Consider the following 17,597-nt stretch of genomic DNA (forward strand, 5'->3'; position numbering starts at 1 on the left):
CGCAGCAGTAGCAGAGCAAATATATAGCAACAACCACCCGAGGAAATCCCTCGCTGCTTTTCCACGTTGTCTTGTTCTCATTTATTGACCAGCGTTTGTCTTTCCATATACTATATGCTATATACTCGGTTTTATATACATGCAAGCACTCTCATATGCGGATATTCTGGTCAACATTGAACTTGGCAATGGTCAGTCTCAGGAATTATTTACGTTTGTTTATGTTTTCCTACCAAGGTGCATATGGGATAAACACGAGAATTATGATATTTGTAATTTAACTTAATATATGTTTATATATTGAGCAATGCTTTGAAATCTCTAAAAGACAGATATTGCTTTGAATTTTAAATGTATTTAAATACTTCTTATTGAAATTTGAATATCAAATCTATAATTTTCGTACGTCTTGTATTTATGGCCTGTTGAATTTTCACGATTTCCCCACTTCGACCTCAGACAATATAGTCTAAATTTATAACATTTCACACGACATTAAAAACACCGCCTTGAGAGACTACCAGAAGTGATTTCCATCAATCCAGCCAAATTCCACGAAGGCGAACGAAAACCATATGTACTTTTATATTTTTTGTATATTTTTTTTTTACATTTGCCAATCGAAAATGAACGCTTAAATATAAATATTCTTATGTTATATGCCTAAAACACATGAAAAACATTAAGAGGCGAATGTAAAGGGACAAAGACTACAGTAAAACTCACACAAAATGACCACTAGATTCGAAGTGAAAAAAAATGTTCATTAGATACAATAATATATTATTCAGTGTATTATAGAGTGAATCTCAATGCCATTCAAAGACCACATGCGCCACCAGTAGATAGACAGTCATCAGGGTGATCTGTCCCAGCATCATGGGAAAAACTGTTCTCAGATATCGGGTGAAGGACAGCTTATAGCCATGCTGCTCGGCAATTCCGGCTGCAATGACATTGGCTGAGGCGCCATAGAGCGTTCCATTCCCGCCCATCGAAGCGCCCAAGGTCAGAGCCCAAACCAGTGGCTGGAGGGGCAGTCCCAGCGATGGCTTGGCCACCAGAGAGGTTACCAGCTTCACCATTATGGCTGCCACCGGAATACTATCCAATATGGAGGATGCCAGTGCCGACATCCATAATATCATAAAAATGGCCATGGCCAGGCGATGACTCTTCCCCACCGATAGGATCACGTGCTCGGTGAGCTCACTGATGCACGAGAAGATTCCCAACCTCTCCACGCACTCCATCATCACGAACATGGCGGCGAAGAAGAGCAGTGTGGTCCACTCGATGCGGTGCATCAAGTGCTCCATGTCATCGCGATTGAGGATGATCAGCAGCAGGATCACACCCAGCAGGGCCACCCAACCCAGCGGCAATGTCCTCCAGTGCGGTACGGATTGGATGAAGAAGCAAACAATGACGAAGAGTAGGGCTCCAGCGGATTGCAATAGCAGCGTCATGTTTTTGATGGGGTACTGGAAATGGATTGGTCAGTTATAAGATCCCAGTTCAGTGAATCCCCTTACCTTCTGCTTGAGCTCGTCCAGTGTATTCGTATAGACCTCCGTGGAGCCCACACCTTTTTGCAATCTTCTAATCGTCCTTTTCAGCTGTTTAATCTTAGCCTGAAGCGTTCCCCTCACCAGCTGGGCATCCTTGGAGCAGGAGGCCACTGTATTCAAGGCTCTCTGCCACACCTTCATCTCCCTACGCAGCTCACTCATCTCCTTGGGCTCATTGAGACGCAGTGCATCCATATTGTGATAGAAGAGGCGCAGGTACACGCAACTTTGAATAACTGCTATTATGACACCTGGAAATGTGTGGGCCACAAATGTGGGAAAAGTTACATCCTGAAAGAAAGGGAAACCTATATAACAGCTTGCATAACCTATATGTTGTACCCACATTATCCACAATAAAGTGATTGGTGCTGACTATAATACTGATGGGATCTCCGATGGGCGTCAGGGCTCCTCCGATATTGGCATGCACTATAATGCCCATCACCACGGGCAGGGGATCCAACTGCATGACCTCGCACAATCGGATTGCCACTGGGGTCAGGAGCAGCACGGTTGTCATGTTGTCCAGCACACTGGACACCAGGCAGGTGACCAAACAAAGACTGTATATCATGGGCCAGATCTTGCCACCCGATATCTCGAAACAAAATACGGCCAGGTAGTCGAATACGCCAGTCTCAGTCAGTATCAAAATGAGCAGCATCATGCAGAAGAGTAGAGTCAGCAGCTCCATGTCCATCCACTGGATAATCTCATCCATATTGGGACGATCTGGGGAATTTCAAAGAATTAAGGAATGAAGAAACCTTGAACCTGGGTTCTGTAACCAACCATTAAAACAGGCTAGAGCCGTCACCGAAAGAATGGAACATATCATGGCCACGAAGGTTCTTTCGAATAGTTCCCAAACCAGCAGTGCATAGAAGATCAGCAGGATCACACCAGCCAGGATGCTCCCTGTCCTGGCATTCACTATCAAGGGATTATAGTTCAGAACGATGGCCAAATCCACCTCCACATCGCTGTAGATATGCAGGCGGAATTCGCTGTTCTTCCCAGCCAAAATTTCATCCAACTCCTGGGTCATCTGGTAGGTGCGATTGGTGGCCACAGCCGGAGCACGCAGCATCAGCTCTTCCTCGGAGAGGAGTGGTAAACGCCACGCTGGAAGTATATCCTGAAATATAAATGAAAAGCTTACTTCTTGCCAACTTTCTATTCGATGGTTTAGTAGTTATGTAAGACCCACCTGTAACACCTGGCTGTGATTCTCGCCAATGTAAGTGGACACCTGTGGCTGTACAGTCAGAAATCCAAAGCTCAAAGTCTCATTTTCGGGGGCATCCAGCGTGGAGAGCTCTCTAAAAGCGCCATGAATCTTCAAGCGGAAGTCACCAGTGGGTTTTTGGAGCAGCTTGAAAACTAATTAGAAAAACAATGTTCCAATAAATAAAAAGAAAAACAAACTAAATAGATGGAAACTCACACTTTCCCTCCTCGCCCATTGGCACCTCAATGGTCTTCTCCAGCAGATGCTTTTCACCCACCGAAATCAGCACCACTGCCGCCAGGATCCAAAAGACAAGTAGTCCACCCCGTTTCCACAGTTTGTCCCGCTGTCGCTGCTCCTTGGAACGCTTGGATTTGTGATGAATCCGGCGGGCCTGTGATTTGGCATTGCCCGGACCACCATTGGCCGCTTCGTGATCGGAATGGGTGGTGACCTCATCGTCGGTGGCATTGTCATCACCAGGCCTGGCCTTGATGTCCAGAAAGTCGGAGCCGGCAAAGCTGGAACCTGGCTCATCCTGAATGCGACTGACGTTCTTCATATCCACCTCCTCGTATCCCTCCTCATCCTCGTCGTCAGTGGCGCCGCCGGGGGAACCTACAAGTGAGTGGCAGTCAAGTAATTAACCACCAGCTATCTATGTCGTGGATTGAGCAAGGGAATGGATTGACATTTGTATGACAGTTTAATGATTTAAAGGCTATGGCTTAGCTATACACTGAGCAAATACTATTACTATTTTGTCTATGGGCAGACATAAATTTCAAGTGCCACGATTCACTCACCATGGATTCTCTCGTTCTCCATTTGAAAACTGGCCATGCTGGGATCGTGACGAATCTCTGCGGGCAGTGCGCGCCATACCTGTAATGATTGCTCGGTGACCTGGACGGCTGCCACCTGATTGTGGTGACATGCACCTCGCGGACTTCGGTGCTGCAGCTCCATGCCCGATGACTTGTCCCGGCCGGGACTTGCCGGTCGTAGGTTTCGAATGGTGTCCCGCAGACCCATGCTAATGGGAATCGGCAGGAAGTGCGAGGAAATCGGTCGACGGAGCGTGGGAGCTTTTCCACAGATTTCACAGATGGACGTCAGCGAGGTGTGGTCGCGGACATCTTTGCCGCACGCGAGGCACAATGCGACTGAATACAAATCCGAATCGGACGCGACGCAGTTGCGGGGTTTCGGTTTCCATTCAGCCGCCGGCGCTGCTTTCAATATTGAAAGTGAAAACCATCGCATCGTACCACCCACCGACCTTCGGTCCCACGGAGCTTTATATTTGCCGATTTCCAGGATGGCGCAGGCGCCGAGATATTGTGGATTCCCATGTTTTGCTCGCCTCATTCGGGTGGCACAATTCCTATCAACAAGTTTGCATTTTGCACCCACACAATGGCTTATTGAAACGCATTTACTTGACCCATTAATTTTTGCCACCTCCGATCTTAGTTGCACTCAATTGCTCATACGACATGTGGTCCGTTTTTGTTGTTGAATACTCACCAATAGTATTGTAACTTTTCCTCCTCCGGGAAAAAACGGATGGTTCGCTCATTAGAATAGAATACATTTGAAAATTTCCATTTGAACAGAAGTATCATTTTATGCATATTATTTAAGCTGCCAAAATAGGTTTCTCACATTTAATTAAGGTACAGTAAAAGCTAAATATGATGGTTGATTCAGGAAATATTCACTATATTGATAAACGATTATTTTAGCAGTCATTTCCATTTATTGAGTAACTTATTTGTATTTATTTATATAGTTTCTATATCAACAATCTATAATTTCTCAACCCAACCTGATTTGAGTAAAGCCACTTTGTGAATTTTTGAATGGAAAGTTTTCTGACATATCTTCGAATTTTTATCCTGCGAAGGCTATATATAAATAAACTGAGGGTTAATTAAACATTATTGTTTATACAAGAAACGTGCTGGAAAACGGCTGTTCTAGTAAGCTTGCATAAACATAAAAGTTACCTTGTTTATACAACTTTTGCCCTATTTATAATATGTTAAGTTTGCAAATGAAATATTTGCACACATGCAAGGGTTTAAGCAAACTGGATTTCGACAGAATTCGAACCTATAAAAGCCATACGCATTGCTTATTTTAAGATAGTATAATAGATTACTGCAAGGGGTAATAAAATGAAAGTCGCCATTATCTTTTTAACTGGTATGTAGTACCCGTATTTTTGACAAGATGGATTCGTTTTGAAAGTTTAGGTTTATTTTTATGCAGTGAGCATTTTGCTCATACAGGTTAAAAATGTGAAAGCAAATAACGACTGGAATAGTATGACAGATGGTCCATGTGAGGAGATAATACCCGGATCTGGAGGGGACACTATATACTACCCAGATCCAGTGCAACCCTGTGAACCTGACGACAACCCGACTACTCCAAAACCCAGACACAAAACTAAAAGGCCCAAATCTACGCGTAAAACAACCAAACGAACTAAACGTCCTCCCAGAAGGAATACCAAAAGGCCCACTAAAAGGTCCACCAAAACCCCGGATTCAACAGATGCCCCTATAACGACCACGGATGCGGAGTGCACATGCTCCGACACAACAACTGTGACATGCACGGACTCGACGACTCCATTGTGTACCGATGCTCCTCCTTGCACCTGTTCTGAAGAACCTTCTACTGCAATACCCAGTTCTCCTTGCACATGTACTGAAGAAACCACTACACAAACACCAACGTGTTCCACCCAAGGAACCCCAACAACCCCCTGCACATGTGCCCCAACCACTACCACAACAAAATGCACAACAACAACTTCCACTTGTGCCCCAACGACAACTACACCTAGATGCACTACAACAACTTCCACTTGTGCCCCAACGACAACTACTCCTAGATGCACACCAACAACTTCTACATGTGCCCCAACGACAACTACTCCTAGATGCACTACAACAACTACCACAAGGCGCCCAACGACAACTACTCCTACATGCACTACAACAACTACCACTTGTGCCCCAACGACAACTACACGTAGATGCACAACAACAACTTCTACTTGTGCCCCAACGACAACTACACCTAGATGCACTACAACATCTTCCACTTGTGCCCCAACGACTACTACTCCTAGATGCACACGAACAACTTCTACATGTGCCCCAACGACAACTACTCCTAGATGCACTACAACTACCACAAGGCGCCCAACGACAACTACTCCTACATGCACTACAACAACTTCCACTTGTGCCCCAACGACAACTACTCCTAGATGCATACCAACTACTTCTACTTGTGCCCCAACGACAACTACTCCTAGATGCACTACAACAACTACCACAAGGCGCCCAACGACAACTACTCCTACATGCACTACAACAACTTCCACTTGTGCCCCAACGACAACTACTCCTAGATGCACACCAACAACTTCTACTTGTGCCCCAACGACAACTACACCTAGATGCACTACAACATCTTCCACTTGTGCCCCAACGACTACTACTCCTAGATGCACACCAACAACTTCTACATGTGCCCCAACGACAACTACTCCTAGATGCACTACAACTACCACAAGGCGCCCAACGACAACTACTCCTACATGCACTACAACAACTTCCACTTGTGCCCCAACGACAACTACTCCTAGATGCACACCAACAACTTCTACTTGCGCCCCAACGACAACTACTCCTAGATGCACTACAACAACTACCACAAGGCGCCCAACGACAACTACTCCTACATGCACTACAACAACTACCACTTGTGCCCCAACGACAACTACACCTAGATGCACAACAACAACTTCCACTTGTGCGCCAACGACAACTACTCCTAGATGCACACCAACAACTTCTACTTGTGCCCCAACGACAACTACACCTAGATGCACTACAACAACTACCACAAGGCGCCCAACGACAACTACTCCTACATGCACTACAACAACTACCACTTGTGCCCCAACGACAACTACACCTAGATGCACTACAAAATCTTCCACTTGTGCCCCAACGACTACTACTCCTAGATGCACACCAACAACTTCTACTTGTGCCCCAACGACAACTACTCCTAGATGCACTACAACAACTACCACAAGGCGCCCAACGACAACTACTCCTACATGCACTACAACAACTTCCACTTGTGCCCCAACGACAACTACACCTAGATGCGCAACAACAACTTCCACTTGTGCCCCAACGACAACTACTCCTAGATGCATTACAACGACTTCCACATGTGCTCCAACCACAACCACACCTTGTCCAACTACAACACCATCAACAAGTCCTACAAGAACAACACGTCGTCCTTGTCCTTGCCATCCCCAGCCTCCTTACCAGATTCCTCCTTGGTCATGGTGGTATCCTTACTCGATATACCCCAATCCCGTGTGGCCCTGGCAACCTAACCCAGTTGTTCCTCAATGGCCACAGATGCCCGGATATCCAAATCAGTGGCCACAATTACCAGGTAATCCCCAGCACTTACCACCGCCGTTGCCATCTCCTCAGTGGCCCTGGTCTTGGCCAAAACCACCAGTAGTTCACCCTAAACCTGTCGACTGTGAAAACATATGCGAAAACCTACTGAAGGGAGTAAAATATCAAGAAGATCTCATCAGAAGGTGCTTGTGCACACGAACGTAATCCTTTAAAAAAAATCACTTAATTGTTTTATTAAAATGTTGACTATTTATAAAAATTATTAAAGCAAAGTTTTTATGGAGCGGTTATGGTATTGATGTGGGTTTGATGAAATTGAATGGCTATGGATGTCACAATGGCGCAGGCGCCTATTTGGTTTTTAGATTTTTATGTTTTGCTTAACACTTTCGTCCCTGAGAAGCTCAGAAAGCTTTGGCGCCATTCATCAACAAGTTTGCATTCGGACTTCACCACTCTAATAGACACTTGACTACATTATTACTTATATAATCGCAATCATTTGACCCATTATTTTCCGACGCCTTCGCATTGGTTGCACTGCATTGCTCATGCGACATTATATGCTTGGAGCACACATTTGGACAAGTTTAATGACCAATTGCCAAGGGATTGGAGAACTCACTGCCCTTCGAATTGGGTTAGCACATTAGCTGGTTAAGAACAAACGTAGATTGAAGTTAGGATGGGGAGAGAAGCAGGAAAACTTAACGAGTTCTAGCATATGACAATGTGTACAGCTAAAAACTTATGGCTAAGATCCTTTCCCAAAAAGATATGTTCTAATATTTTTCCAATAGTAACAAATTTAACCAACTGTACTTCCTCTGAGGGCATACCACCAATCCTAATAAGCTGTAAGCACTCCTCAGCAGAGTGAACCACTAATTTGCTGGTAATTTATCAAAATCTAGATTATAATCCTGCTGATGGATTATGTTTCGGGTCGATTAGTAGCCAAGTTATAGGACTACTAAAATTCGTCCTTCGTTCAGGTGAGCATGCACATTTCCTACACAATAAGCAGATGCTAATGGCTCTCTTCTTTGTTGTTTTTGTTAACTTGTTAATACAAATACACCGTGTGCCAATTCACAAATCCAACAAGGTATAGTGGACATACCAACAAAAAAGCTAGCAAAGCAAATAACAATTTGTTGACACACAACGGGCTATTGGGGTGAACCATAAGAAATCTATTGAACAAGAGTATTAATATATAGCATTTTAATTACCGAAACATGAACTTTAATCAATGTAACTTAAACTTAAAGAAAGTAAAGGTTGCACCTGTCGTATGCGCAATTTTCATGAAGAGTGGTCCACTCTAAAGGACACATACGTGGTAACAAGGGGGCTACGCTTGTCCCTGTCCCCACCTCCCGAAATGGTTCGTGGGTGGATTTGGTGTGGCCCTGTCCAATGGCTAGCGCGCAAAAATAATTTTGTTATTGTGTTTTCCCTCATAAGTGGACATGACGGACCCAACGAAAGCTCATTCAGCGCTGGACAGGCGAACTGGAAAGGTCTAAGACGGAAGATGTCATCGCCGGCAGAGCGGGCGAACTTCGTGCAGCACTTCGGACAGACAACCTGAGTGATGGGCTGTGGCTCCTCCATGGATACGCAGACGAATCCTGTCGTCACGGAGGTCAGCTCGGCAATGCAACCGCGCCAGAATGGCGCCTCTGGAGTAAGAGCACTTGTACAAGTCGTCTTGCCTCTGCCATAATCAATACCTCTTCCATTTCGTCATCAGAATGTGGTCGAGCAATATGTACGCCTGGACGAGCAGATCAGCAAGCTGGAGGGCACATGTCCTGGTCCTCGAATGGCCACCGCCGAGGCCTGGGTGGAACACATCCACGGCAAGCACGAGGCGATGCTGGGACTCGATGGCATGGGAGTGGCTCCTTTGCGCGAGAGGGAATGGGAAGCCGAGGAGGCCCTGCCCATTCCAGCTTACACAATGGGAGGGCGGCAGGGCGACCCAATTGTGGCCAACACGCCCACCAAGGACCTGGCCCAGGTAAATGGCCTGCCATTAGTGAATGTGATGAACTTTCCTCAAGTATATTATTAACTTTCGACTTTAGCTTGCCTACAACCTGGGCGTAATTGGCGATGCCCGCAAGGCTTCCATGCACGAGGATTTCTTTGCCAACCTGAGCGAGTCCGCCCTGTATTTGCTTAGCATTCGTTACTACGGCGAGCTGTTCGAGCACACTAAGGTGCGTCTAAAGACTCTGGCCGAGAGCTATGCAGAGCTGAACGAGCTGTACGTAAAACAAGATGGGATTATAGCGTATATAAGCGGGGGAACGTACATGACTCGGCTGGAGGAGAGCATTGATGAGCAGCTTGAGACGGCAAGAGATACAAGGGATAAGCTGGGCAGCGCACTGGAGCAGTGGCGCATTTGTGGATTACTACTTAGAGCAGCCGCAAATTCCTCGACGCAGGCATTAAAGCAATGGCGACAGCTTGGACGGATAATGTAGGTAACTTAATTCCCCACTTAGAACTTGTTGACATGTTATTTCTCGTTCAGAGATCCCAAGCAAAAGCTTCAGTGGGCGTTGGACTGTCGAAGTCTGTTACACGCCTCCACGATATCCCTAGAGGCGGCTCAGCTGGCTCTGCCGCACGTGGAACTCAAGTACATGAGTCATCGGCAAGTCCTGGCTGTCAAGCACTGTAACACCTACCTAATCACGGATATAGCCAACAAAGCCCGGTGAGTTAATATATAGATTCCTCTAGAATCCTTTCCAATGCGTAACGAATCCTTTTTAGGTACGAGCACACCAGTCGGGTCTTCACCAGCTACGAGTCGAACATGTCCAAAACATGCACGTGGCTTTATGAAACCTTTAACAGCACGCTGCGCCCAGACTACGACAAGGCGGAGGAAACTGTATGCGGGCTGGCCAAGACGCTTCGGGATCATCGCGAGGAGGTCTTCAGCACGGTGCGCAAGTGACATTAAAATTATTTCTCAATTATATGGGTATTTTGTACATTAGTTTAATAAACAGTAGGCATAACATTAGTACCAATAGCTCTTGACTGGCGTGCGTTCCTCCTTGATGTCCATTTCCTCCATAATGTCCATCTCGAATGTGGACAACTTGGGCTGAAAGGTGATCTCACCCACAACAGCGCCTGAAAGGGACAGACTTGTAGTACAAGAAACATATTGAAATGCGATAATAGGTCATACCTGGCGTATCCTTCTCCCTTTCGATATAGGCGTTTGGTGTTTTGTAATCGTGCGTCTGGTTGTTTGTCTCCGGAACGGAAATGATTCGGCCTGATCGCAAGGACACCCGCACTTTCTCGCCCTCTTCTGTGAAACGCCACTCAAAGTCGGTGCCCTGAAGATCCGATGGGTCCACCAGACGAATGTCCTTGGTGACGTGCAAAGGTGCCTCGGACTTGATAATGATACCGGGAAACTCCTTCTCACCGCCAACCTTGCGGTAGTGCCAGTTGAGGCCCTCTACAATTACCCAATTGCGCTCGGGTATAACCTGGGTGACAATTCCCTGCTTTCCCTTGTCTTTACCCACCAGGACTTCGATACGATCGCCGCGGAAGAAGCTCCAGTCCTCTGAAAAGGATACACAACCATGTTTTATTAGGTTACAGATAAAGGCTTATTACTCCTTACCAATTGGCTCCACTAGCACCTTGCGACGCACGGTTCCGGGCATATTTTGCTGGCGGAACTCTCCCGTCCATGAACGATTTGTGGTGTAGCGGAACCTCTTTCGCTCCACTGTACGCGGCAGGTAATTAATCTCCTTCGGAGTTTGCCAGTACACCTGTGTTGAAATAAAAATAAATATTTTAATAAATGTTAATACATTTTCCATGCGATGTGTTACGTGAGCCGCTGTTCCCGAATTCTTCAATGAAAATTACTCTTCCTATTACCTGTTTTTTGCTGCGCTCGATGTATTCCTTGGGCAGATTGGAAAAGTTCTTCAACTTGCTGGCCAAATATTGCGTTAAACGCATTTTAAAAGATTATTTCAATTATTAATAATAAGAACTAGTAAATTAAATGCGGCTTGCAATCAGCTGTTGGGAACTGATGAATAGCCATTCACAGGGCCCAACAATTTTATTTATATTCAATGTTTATGCGACGCTAAAGATTATGAAAACTTGATGTAGGCTTGTAAAATATTTAAATTAAATATATTCGAAGTTTTTATGTTTAAAAAAATAAATTATAAATTAAAGAAATTGTGTAACATTATGATTTATAAATTTGCGAACTAGCAATGAGTTGTCCGTGTAATCGTGGTTCGCTGTGACTGGATAGAAGAGGTAAGAGGAAGAAGCTGCTGTTTGTGGACTATTCTTGGTGTTTTATATCGTTCGCCGCAGCCCTAAATTGCAATGCAAACCGGCTTTATATAAACAAAAGGTAAGTGCTAGACCATATAAAGGTGGGCACGTGCGGGCGCAACACCATTGGAAGACGCAATCGCAACCGGAGAGCGTCTGTTCTGGCCAGCTCAGTCCAACCGTTTGGGAAGGGCCTCGCAACGCTTAGTCATATCCATATCTCAGCGCGCACCGAGACAATCCAGTTCCTACCCACCCATAAGTTACTAAAATAACAAGCAATATGTCCCACCACATAGATATGGAAGACCGCACTGATACGGAGCCCGTGCTGCTCTCCAAGCACGCCAAGAATCTGCTCCGATTCCTTAATCTCCTGCCTGCTCGCATGGCCTCCCACGATAACACCAGGTAAGTGCATCCTAGCCTCATATTTTCCTTGTGGATAACCATTTCTTTGTCCATCAGGAGCACCATTGTGTTCTTCGCCGTCTGCGGCCTGGATGTGCTGAACTCATTGCATCTGGTGCCGCCACAAATGAGGCAGGACATCATTGACTGGATCTATGGAGGATTGGTGGTGCCACGCGACAACGAGAAAAAGTGCGGCGGTTTCATGGTGAGCATAAATTCGCGTCTGTCAGGTGTACAAACAGTCGTTGACAAGCCAAACAGAACCATCTTCCGCTCCCACATCCACTTCCAATCAAGTTCCTTATCTCCATACGTGGCCAGGCAGCAGACACTGCGGCAGACCTTGTCGCATCCCTTACATATTGGTGTTTATTCAGTCAGTTGATATACGAGCATTCGCATTTCTTTCATTGAGAAGCATCCACGAAGTAAATATTTTGAGAGATTCGTTTCCAACAGAAAAAGTTTGCAATCCTTTATTAGCACTTATGAATTTTGTTTTTGTTAAAACTATATATGAAGCCACGTCTTGCTTCCCCATCATGCATCACTTATAAAGATAATTTAATTATTCATGCAAAAATGTTCATAAGATTAACAATGTGATTAAGACCCTCTAGTTTCAATTAAAAACCTAAATTTTGTTTTTAAATAATGTTGGTTACACTTTGATTCTAACGAATGTTTTAACTAAATAAAACCACTTAAATTGTTAATTCCAAGGTCAACGCATCTGCTTTACATAAAAGCAAAACGGCATTGCTTTTGTTACGATCTATACTGTTTAATTATGCATAATTGTAGGTGAGTTCTCCATTTGCGCAGCAGTTCGATTTACCAATCCCCACCACACCCCACCCACCGACACCTTGAATTTATCGCGCCACGCTTTATCAGCGACGCCAACAACATGCAAAACCACTTTAAAATAGATTGATTAATTGGTATCTTTGCAGGGCTGCCGCGCCATGGTGCCTAAAACCGAGGACGCCGAGATCTTGGAGTGCATGCGGAAGTATCAGTGGGGCCACTTGGCCATGACGTATACGAGTCTCGCAGTGCTGGTCACCCTGGGCGATGATTTGTCCCGTCTGGATCGGAAAAGCATTGTGGACGGAGTGGCTGCTGTTCAGAAGCCGGAGGGCAGTTTTAGCGCCTGCATCGATGGCAGCGAGGATGACATGCGTTTTGTTTATTGTGCCGCCACTATATGCTACATGCTGGACTACTGGGGCGATGTCAACAAGGAGACCATGTTTCAGTTCATCACTCGGAGCCTGCGATACGATTACGGTTTCAGCCAAGAGCTGGAGGGGGAGGCCCATGGCGGCACCACATTCTGTGCCTTGGCGGCGTTGCATCTTAGTGGACAACTGCATCGCCTGGATGCCACGACGGTGGAGCGAATGAAGCGTTGGCTCATTTTCCGGCAGATGGATGGATTCCAGGGACGCCCCAATAAGCCAGTGGATACGTGTTATTCCTTCTGGATTGGTGCATCGCTATGTATTCTGGACGGCTTCGAACTAACCGATTACGCCAGGAACCGAGAATTTATAATGAGCACACAGGATAAGCTAATTGGGGGCTTTGCCAAGTGGCCGCAAGCCACGCCTGATCCGTTTCACACATACCTCGGTCTCTGCGGACTGGCTTTCACGGGTGAACCTGGTCTAAGCCCTGTGAATCCCAGTTTGAACATGTCCATGGCCGCCTACGCTCACCTGCAGCATCTGCACGAGCAATGGCGGTCCGCAGATGGCCGAGGTGACGAGGAGCTTACCTCTGCATTCAAGCAAAAACTCCACCTGTCAAAGGGGGCCGAGGCGTCATCCTCTACAACTACCTCTAACTCGCCATTAATTTCAGCACAATGATGGGAAGCCGCACAAAGCATGAGCGGAAAGTTAAAGCACACTATTGTTTTTATATTGGCCGCATTTTAGCCACGCATTCTATGCCCTTGCAGTTAGTGTATTTATTTCAGCCAAAAGTTATAAAACTAAATATCAGTATCACCAGCGGAGTCGATTCGGCCATGTCCGTCCGTCAGTTTCTATGCCAAATAGTCTCTTAGTTTAGCAATCTGCATAAACGGGTCGTTGTTTTTAATCGGTATAAATGTTATAATTACTGCAAGGGTATATAAGATTCGGCTTGCCGATTCTAGCTTACTTTCTTGTTCACATGTATTTTATTGCAGAAAGCTCGAGCTTTTGGAGAGAGAGATGAATAAGTTAGTATGTTTATTGTACAGCCTAAATTAATGTTAACAATGTGTAAGATTAAGCTTAAAAGTAAATTAAAGCGTCCCATGCTGAGGCATGTATTTACAGCAAAAGTATTAGATAGCCTCGAAAGCCTCCTTGGTACATTGACCCGGAATCAGAATTAATCTCAAACCTGCAGGAACAGGCGGTGATGTTGCACAGTTGGCATGTAGCCCATGCCGGGCCGATCGATGTGGACCCGTCCACGGAGTGGGGCGAGCACACGCTCGGTGACCAATGGGCAGCGCTGCACCATCAGTGACTGCAGCAGCGGGCAACTCGAGGTGAGGGCGCTGCGGAAGAGGGAGAACGGAGTGTGGGCTAGTAAACAAGGAAATCGCTGGGATAGAAGTCGTTCAAGTTGTAAGCGTTGAGCCCCACATCCGGCTGTGGCCTATCGATGTAAAGACGCCGCTGGCGGAGCGGCGCCAAGGAGAGTTCCGTGACCCGCGGACAACGGCGGATGAGCAAGGTCTGTAGCCGCAAACAGTGCACTGTCAAAGCGCTGAAAATACGCAGATGCGGATGCAGATGCAGATTTGTTTCCCCAGAAACACACAGACACAAGGCACGCACAGGTTTACTGACAATACGACAACAGCTTTTAGGGATAACTATGAATATTACTTACTGCACGCCATAGTCGGAGATGGCCGCACATCCGATCAGGTTGATGTGCTCCAGTTCGCGGCAATAGTTCCCGATCTGGATGAGCACCTGGTCGGTGACGCTGGGCGTGTTTGCGAGCGACAGGACGGTAAGCTTGTTCAGTTTCCTAAAGAAGATAATCAAGCAGCGCTCGCCAATTGCACCGCAATAGGAGATGTCGAACTCCACCAGCTTGCTTTGATGCAGGGTCAAAGCGTCCACCGCTCCGGTGGTCAGCCACTGGCACTTGGACAACTTGAGCACGCGCAGCTCTTTGCACTCCACTATGATCGGCTGCAGGGAAAGGGCCGTGATGTTGACGCATTCGTTCAGGTTGACGGCCCACAGGCGTTTCTTGTTGTTGGCCAGCAGTGGCAGCAACAGCTCATCCGTTAGCCATCGGCAGCAGGCTAGGTGAAGCACCTCCAATCGTTGGCAACATCGGGCCAGCACTCGAAAGGCCACGTCGATATTCTGTGTGTTGTTCCCCGAGAGATGAAGTTCCTGCCTTTTTTCCAGAGCAGCCTCCACAAAGCGTTGTGCGGTACGGGAGCAGCAGCGCAGGTTGAAGAGATCCTTGAGCGACAGGTAGACGGCAACCCTCGGAATGAGCACATCGTCCCAGCAGACATCAAACAGCGATCGTGGTGCTGCACTGGAGGCGGTGACCATTGGCCTTGGACTGGCCGTGCGCGTTGGTTGTTCTCCACTGGCCATGGCCATCAGGTGGGCCTCCTCCTCGGGATGCAGAGTGCACATGCTGCCGCCTCCGGTTACGTGATCTACGCACCAACAAAGCACTCCCAACGCAATCCTTTGGTGCACGGCAAAAACGTAATTAATTGTTTACTTGATAGCAATCAGCTGTTGCTTTGACATTCGCACAAAACTGCTGCATAATTTATTTGTGTAAAGTAATCTTACGCCGTGGCTTCTACACACAAGTAAAATTTGTTTTACACTGCGTAAAACCAGTGTAGAACACATAGATTTTGTTGGTGACCCCGATTTATACACTCTCGAAACAAATTGCTTTTAAAATGATCGATTTATTTAGAAAAATTAGTAAGAGATGCCAGTGTGGTCGCGGATCCAGTCCAAGTGGTAGGTGACGCGCTGGAATCCAGCAGGAGCACCCGACTGGCAGCCGTTGGAGGAGACGAAGTTGCTAACTCCCACCAGCTTGGAGCCGTCGTGTGTGACCAGGGGACCGCCAGAGTCACCTTGGCAGATGGACTTGCCGTCGACGGTGCGGGTGCAGATGACGTTGTCGCCAACGCTGCCGTAGGTCCAGCCGCACTCTTCGTTGTGGACGATCTGGACGTCGACGCACTGCAGCCAGTCGGGCAGTGGGCTGCCATCGTAGGTGCCACCCCATCCGCAAGCGACGGCCCACCATTCGTTGTAGTTGTTGTAACGGTCGTTGTAGCTGGGGAGCTCAACCTTGTTCACCATGTGCCAGAAGTCGACGTGGGGGATGCGGATCAGGGCAATATCAGCGTTGGGGTGCTTGATGAAGTTGCCGTTGCCGACGGTGTGGGTGAACTGGGCGTTGGTGCGCCAGGTGGCACCGAAGTAAACGATCACGGTAGCGGCATCTCCGATGCAGTGCTCGGCAGTCAGGACCCAGTCGTGGGCGATGATGGAGCCACCGCACCACCAGCCTCCGCTGAAGCCAAGACCCACAGTGTAGGGAGCCTTGCCCTCGGGGCGGCGTATCCGTTGGTGACACGGCCCTTAATCTTGGTGGTCTTGGGCAGGTTCTTGACGAAGACCTTCTCGTCGAAGGCGGAGGCCGAAGCCACGGCCAGAGCCAGGATAGCTAGGAACACCTTCATGCTGATGTCTATACTGGATTCTTCTTTCGGATGGCAGCCTTTTATACACACTTTCAGCCAAAACCATATCTGCAACTCGAAAAGGGCTCGTAAATAATCCTCAAGACTCCCATAAACGATGTCATCGATAAGAACGGAGAACCACTCTACCAAGCCTCTTTGGGCATAGAATCCCAGTAGTAGAAATCAAAGAAGCTCTAGGGGGTCTAATAACTAGACTATAAATTATGTTTACCATATTTTAATTGTGCAGCAATGAAACAGCCAAATTATTATCAATTTAAATATCTTATCTTATCATCATTTTTTAGAGCTTGATATTTACAATGATTTTTCGACGCGTATGATTTTCAATATAAGTTGTTTGTTAACTTTTACATAAAATGTATGTCTGCTCATTGTCCTGATAAGGACACTCTGTGATAATGGATGGGTGTTTCCGGCGGTTCTCATTCAAAACAGATCTATTTCTAACTGTTGCCAAGTTAGGGTAAAGGATTCTCGACTATTATTAATTTAATAGACAATTAATAAAAAAAAAAAAACCAAAACTTGATGCACAAGTGTATGATAACCCTATATTCACAGGTTTTTGATATCAAGAACTACAAGTGCTTACAAATAAAATAGTTTACAATTGTTGTTTAAGTATTAAGAAATGTGTGAAAGTGATTATAATAGTGTTGGAAAAACTTTAAAAACTTGTGTGTTATTTTCATAAAAATGTTGTTTGCACTTTTTTTTACCAAAATTCTAATAATTACTAAAAAGTTAGTTGTCATAGAAGA

The 17,597-nt window shown here is 46.3% G+C and overlaps 7 protein-coding genes across 10 annotated transcripts; 3 read left to right on the forward strand and 4 right to left on the reverse strand.

Moving 5' to 3' along the window:
* Window positions 1-578: 578 nt before the first annotated feature.
* Window positions 579-3,967, reverse strand: LOC6613398 (P protein). The gene is made up of 7 exons (XM_002037836.2): window positions 3,612-3,967; window positions 3,022-3,423; window positions 2,785-2,957; window positions 2,367-2,712; window positions 1,918-2,306; window positions 1,536-1,862; window positions 579-1,484 (listed from the first exon to the last, which is right to left on the reverse strand). Exons 1-7 carry the CDS (start codon window positions 3,838-3,840, stop codon window positions 810-812), a joined length of 2,541 nt encoding a protein of 846 aa, XP_002037872.1. The 5' UTR covers window positions 3,841-3,967; the 3' UTR covers window positions 579-809.
* Window positions 3,968-4,958: 991 nt separating this feature from the next.
* On the forward strand, window positions 4,959-7,493 carry LOC6613399 (mucin-5AC). 2 transcript variants are annotated; one of them, XM_032715884.1, is made up of 3 exons: window positions 4,959-5,016; window positions 5,083-6,993; window positions 7,042-7,493. In XM_032715884.1, exons 1-3 carry the CDS (start codon window positions 4,989-4,991, stop codon window positions 7,482-7,484), a joined length of 2,382 nt encoding a protein of 793 aa, XP_032571775.1. In that variant the 5' UTR covers window positions 4,959-4,988; the 3' UTR covers window positions 7,485-7,493. The 2 variants fall into 2 exon arrangements, with proteins under 2 accessions (XP_032571775.1, XP_002037873.2); XM_002037837.2 differs by having other exon boundaries at window positions 5,083-7,493.
* Window positions 7,494-8,804: 1,311 nt separating this feature from the next.
* Window positions 8,805-10,332, forward strand: LOC6613400. Its single transcript, XM_002037838.2, has 5 exons — window positions 8,805-8,973; window positions 9,040-9,309; window positions 9,377-9,777; window positions 9,832-10,017; window positions 10,077-10,332. Exons 1-5 carry the CDS (start codon window positions 8,881-8,883, stop codon window positions 10,261-10,263), a joined length of 1,137 nt encoding a protein of 378 aa, XP_002037874.1. The 5' UTR covers window positions 8,805-8,880; the 3' UTR covers window positions 10,264-10,332.
* Window positions 10,283-11,385, reverse strand: LOC6613401 (probable 39S ribosomal protein L24, mitochondrial). The gene is made up of 4 exons (XM_002037839.2): window positions 11,220-11,385; window positions 10,954-11,107; window positions 10,504-10,893; window positions 10,283-10,445 (listed from the first exon to the last, which is right to left on the reverse strand). The coding sequence occupies exons 1-4, from the start codon at window positions 11,301-11,303 to the stop codon at window positions 10,330-10,332; spliced, it is 744 nt and encodes a 247-aa protein (XP_002037875.1). The 5' UTR covers window positions 11,304-11,385; the 3' UTR covers window positions 10,283-10,329.
* Window positions 11,386-11,609: 224 nt separating this feature from the next.
* LOC6613402 (geranylgeranyl transferase type-1 subunit beta) lies at window positions 11,610-14,394 on the forward strand. 2 transcript variants are annotated; one of them, XM_032718716.1, is made up of 4 exons: window positions 11,610-11,718; window positions 11,939-12,050; window positions 12,108-12,258; window positions 13,010-14,394. In XM_032718716.1, exons 2-4 carry the CDS (start codon window positions 11,941-11,943, stop codon window positions 13,928-13,930), a joined length of 1,182 nt encoding a protein of 393 aa, XP_032574607.1. In that variant the 5' UTR covers window positions 11,610-11,718; window positions 11,939-11,940; the 3' UTR covers window positions 13,931-14,394. The 2 variants fall into 2 exon arrangements, with proteins under 2 accessions (XP_032574607.1, XP_002037876.2); XM_002037840.2 differs by lacking the exon at window positions 11,610-11,718 and having other exon boundaries at window positions 11,793-12,050.
* On the reverse strand, window positions 14,268-15,838 carry LOC6613404 (F-box/LRR-repeat protein 15). 2 transcript variants are annotated; one of them, XM_032718734.1, is made up of 2 exons: window positions 14,955-15,836; window positions 14,268-14,616 (listed from the first exon to the last, which is right to left on the reverse strand). In XM_032718734.1, the coding sequence occupies exons 1-2, from the start codon at window positions 15,728-15,730 to the stop codon at window positions 14,451-14,453; spliced, it is 942 nt and encodes a 313-aa protein (XP_032574625.1). In that variant the 5' UTR covers window positions 15,731-15,836; the 3' UTR covers window positions 14,268-14,450. The 2 variants fall into 2 exon arrangements, with proteins under 2 accessions (XP_032574625.1, XP_002037878.2); XM_002037842.2 differs by having other exon boundaries at window positions 14,523-14,828; window positions 14,955-15,838.
* A 162-nt stretch (window positions 15,839-16,000) lies between these two features.
* LOC6613405 (serine protease 1) lies at window positions 16,001-16,815 on the reverse strand. Its single transcript, XM_032718746.1, is given in 2 exon segments — window positions 16,001-16,680; window positions 16,683-16,815. Coding segments are annotated over 2 exon segments (774 nt in total). The 5' UTR covers window positions 16,810-16,815; the 3' UTR covers window positions 16,001-16,033.
* Between the last annotated feature and the right edge of the window lie 782 nt (window positions 16,816-17,597).

Source organism: Drosophila sechellia, chromosome 2L, assembly GCF_004382195.2.
Source record: "Drosophila sechellia strain sech25 chromosome 2L, ASM438219v1, whole genome shotgun sequence".
In the NCBI taxonomy this organism is placed as follows: Eukaryota; Metazoa; Arthropoda; class Insecta; order Diptera; family Drosophilidae; genus Drosophila; species Drosophila sechellia.

What these genes read in the sequence shown, in the direction of transcription:
- LOC6613399 (XM_002037837.2), top strand. Translation starts at nt 4,989, where the DNA reads ATGAAAGTCGCCATTATCTTTTTAACTG. An exon ending in CGCCATTATCTTTTTAACTG is followed by an intron (nt 5,017 to 5,082) that starts GTATGTAGTACC and finishes ATTTTTATGCAG; the next exon opens with TGAGCATTTTGCTCATACAG.
- LOC6613401 (XM_002037839.2), bottom strand. Translation starts at nt 11,303, where the DNA reads ATGCGTTTAACGCAATATTTGGCCAGCAAGTTGAAGAACTTTTCCAAT. An exon ending in TCGAGCGCAGCAAAAAACAG is followed by an intron (nt 11,108 to 11,219) that starts GTAATAGGAAGA and finishes ATTTCAACACAG; the next exon opens with GTGTACTGGCAAACTCCGAA. An exon ending in AAGGGAGAAGGATACGCCAG is followed by an intron (nt 10,446 to 10,503) that starts GTATGACCTATT and finishes TGTCCCTTTCAG; the next exon opens with GCGCTGTTGTGGGTGAGATC.
- LOC6613400 (XM_002037838.2), top strand. Translation starts at nt 8,881, where the DNA reads ATGGGCTGTGGCTCCTCCATGGATACGCAGACGAATCCTGTCGTCACG. An exon ending in GCCAGAATGGCGCCTCTGGA is followed by an intron (nt 8,974 to 9,039) that starts GTAAGAGCACTT and finishes TTTCGTCATCAG; the next exon opens with AATGTGGTCGAGCAATATGT. An exon ending in CGACAGCTTGGACGGATAAT is followed by an intron (nt 9,778 to 9,831) that starts GTAGGTAACTTA and finishes TTTCTCGTTCAG; the next exon opens with AGATCCCAAGCAAAAGCTTC.
- LOC6613402 (XM_002037840.2), top strand. Translation starts at nt 11,923, where the DNA reads ATGTCCCACCACATAGATATGGAAGACCGCACTGATACGGAGCCCGTG. An exon ending in GCCTCCCACGATAACACCAG is followed by an intron (nt 12,051 to 12,107) that starts GTAAGTGCATCC and finishes TTTGTCCATCAG; the next exon opens with GAGCACCATTGTGTTCTTCG. An exon ending in AAAAGTGCGGCGGTTTCATG is followed by an intron (nt 12,259 to 13,009) that starts GTGAGCATAAAT and finishes GTATCTTTGCAG; the next exon opens with GGCTGCCGCGCCATGGTGCC.
- LOC6613404 (XM_002037842.2), bottom strand. Translation starts at nt 15,730, where the DNA reads ATGTGCACTCTGCATCCCGAGGAGGAGGCCCACCTGATGGCCATGGCC. An exon ending in ATCTCCGACTATGGCGTGCA is followed by an intron (nt 14,829 to 14,954) that starts GTAAGTAATATT and finishes GCGTATTTTCAG; the next exon opens with CGCTTTGACAGTGCACTGTT.
- LOC6613398 (XM_002037836.2), bottom strand. Translation starts at nt 3,840, where the DNA reads ATGGGTCTGCGGGACACCATTCGAAACCTACGACCGGCAAGTCCCGGC. An exon ending in GGAGAACGAGAGAATCCATG is followed by an intron (nt 3,424 to 3,611) that starts GTGAGTGAATCG and finishes ACTCACTTGTAG; the next exon opens with GTTCCCCCGGCGGCGCCACT. An exon ending in ATCACAGCCAGGTGTTACAG is followed by an intron (nt 2,713 to 2,784) that starts GTGGGTCTTACA and finishes TTTATATTTCAG; the next exon opens with GATATACTTCCAGCGTGGCG.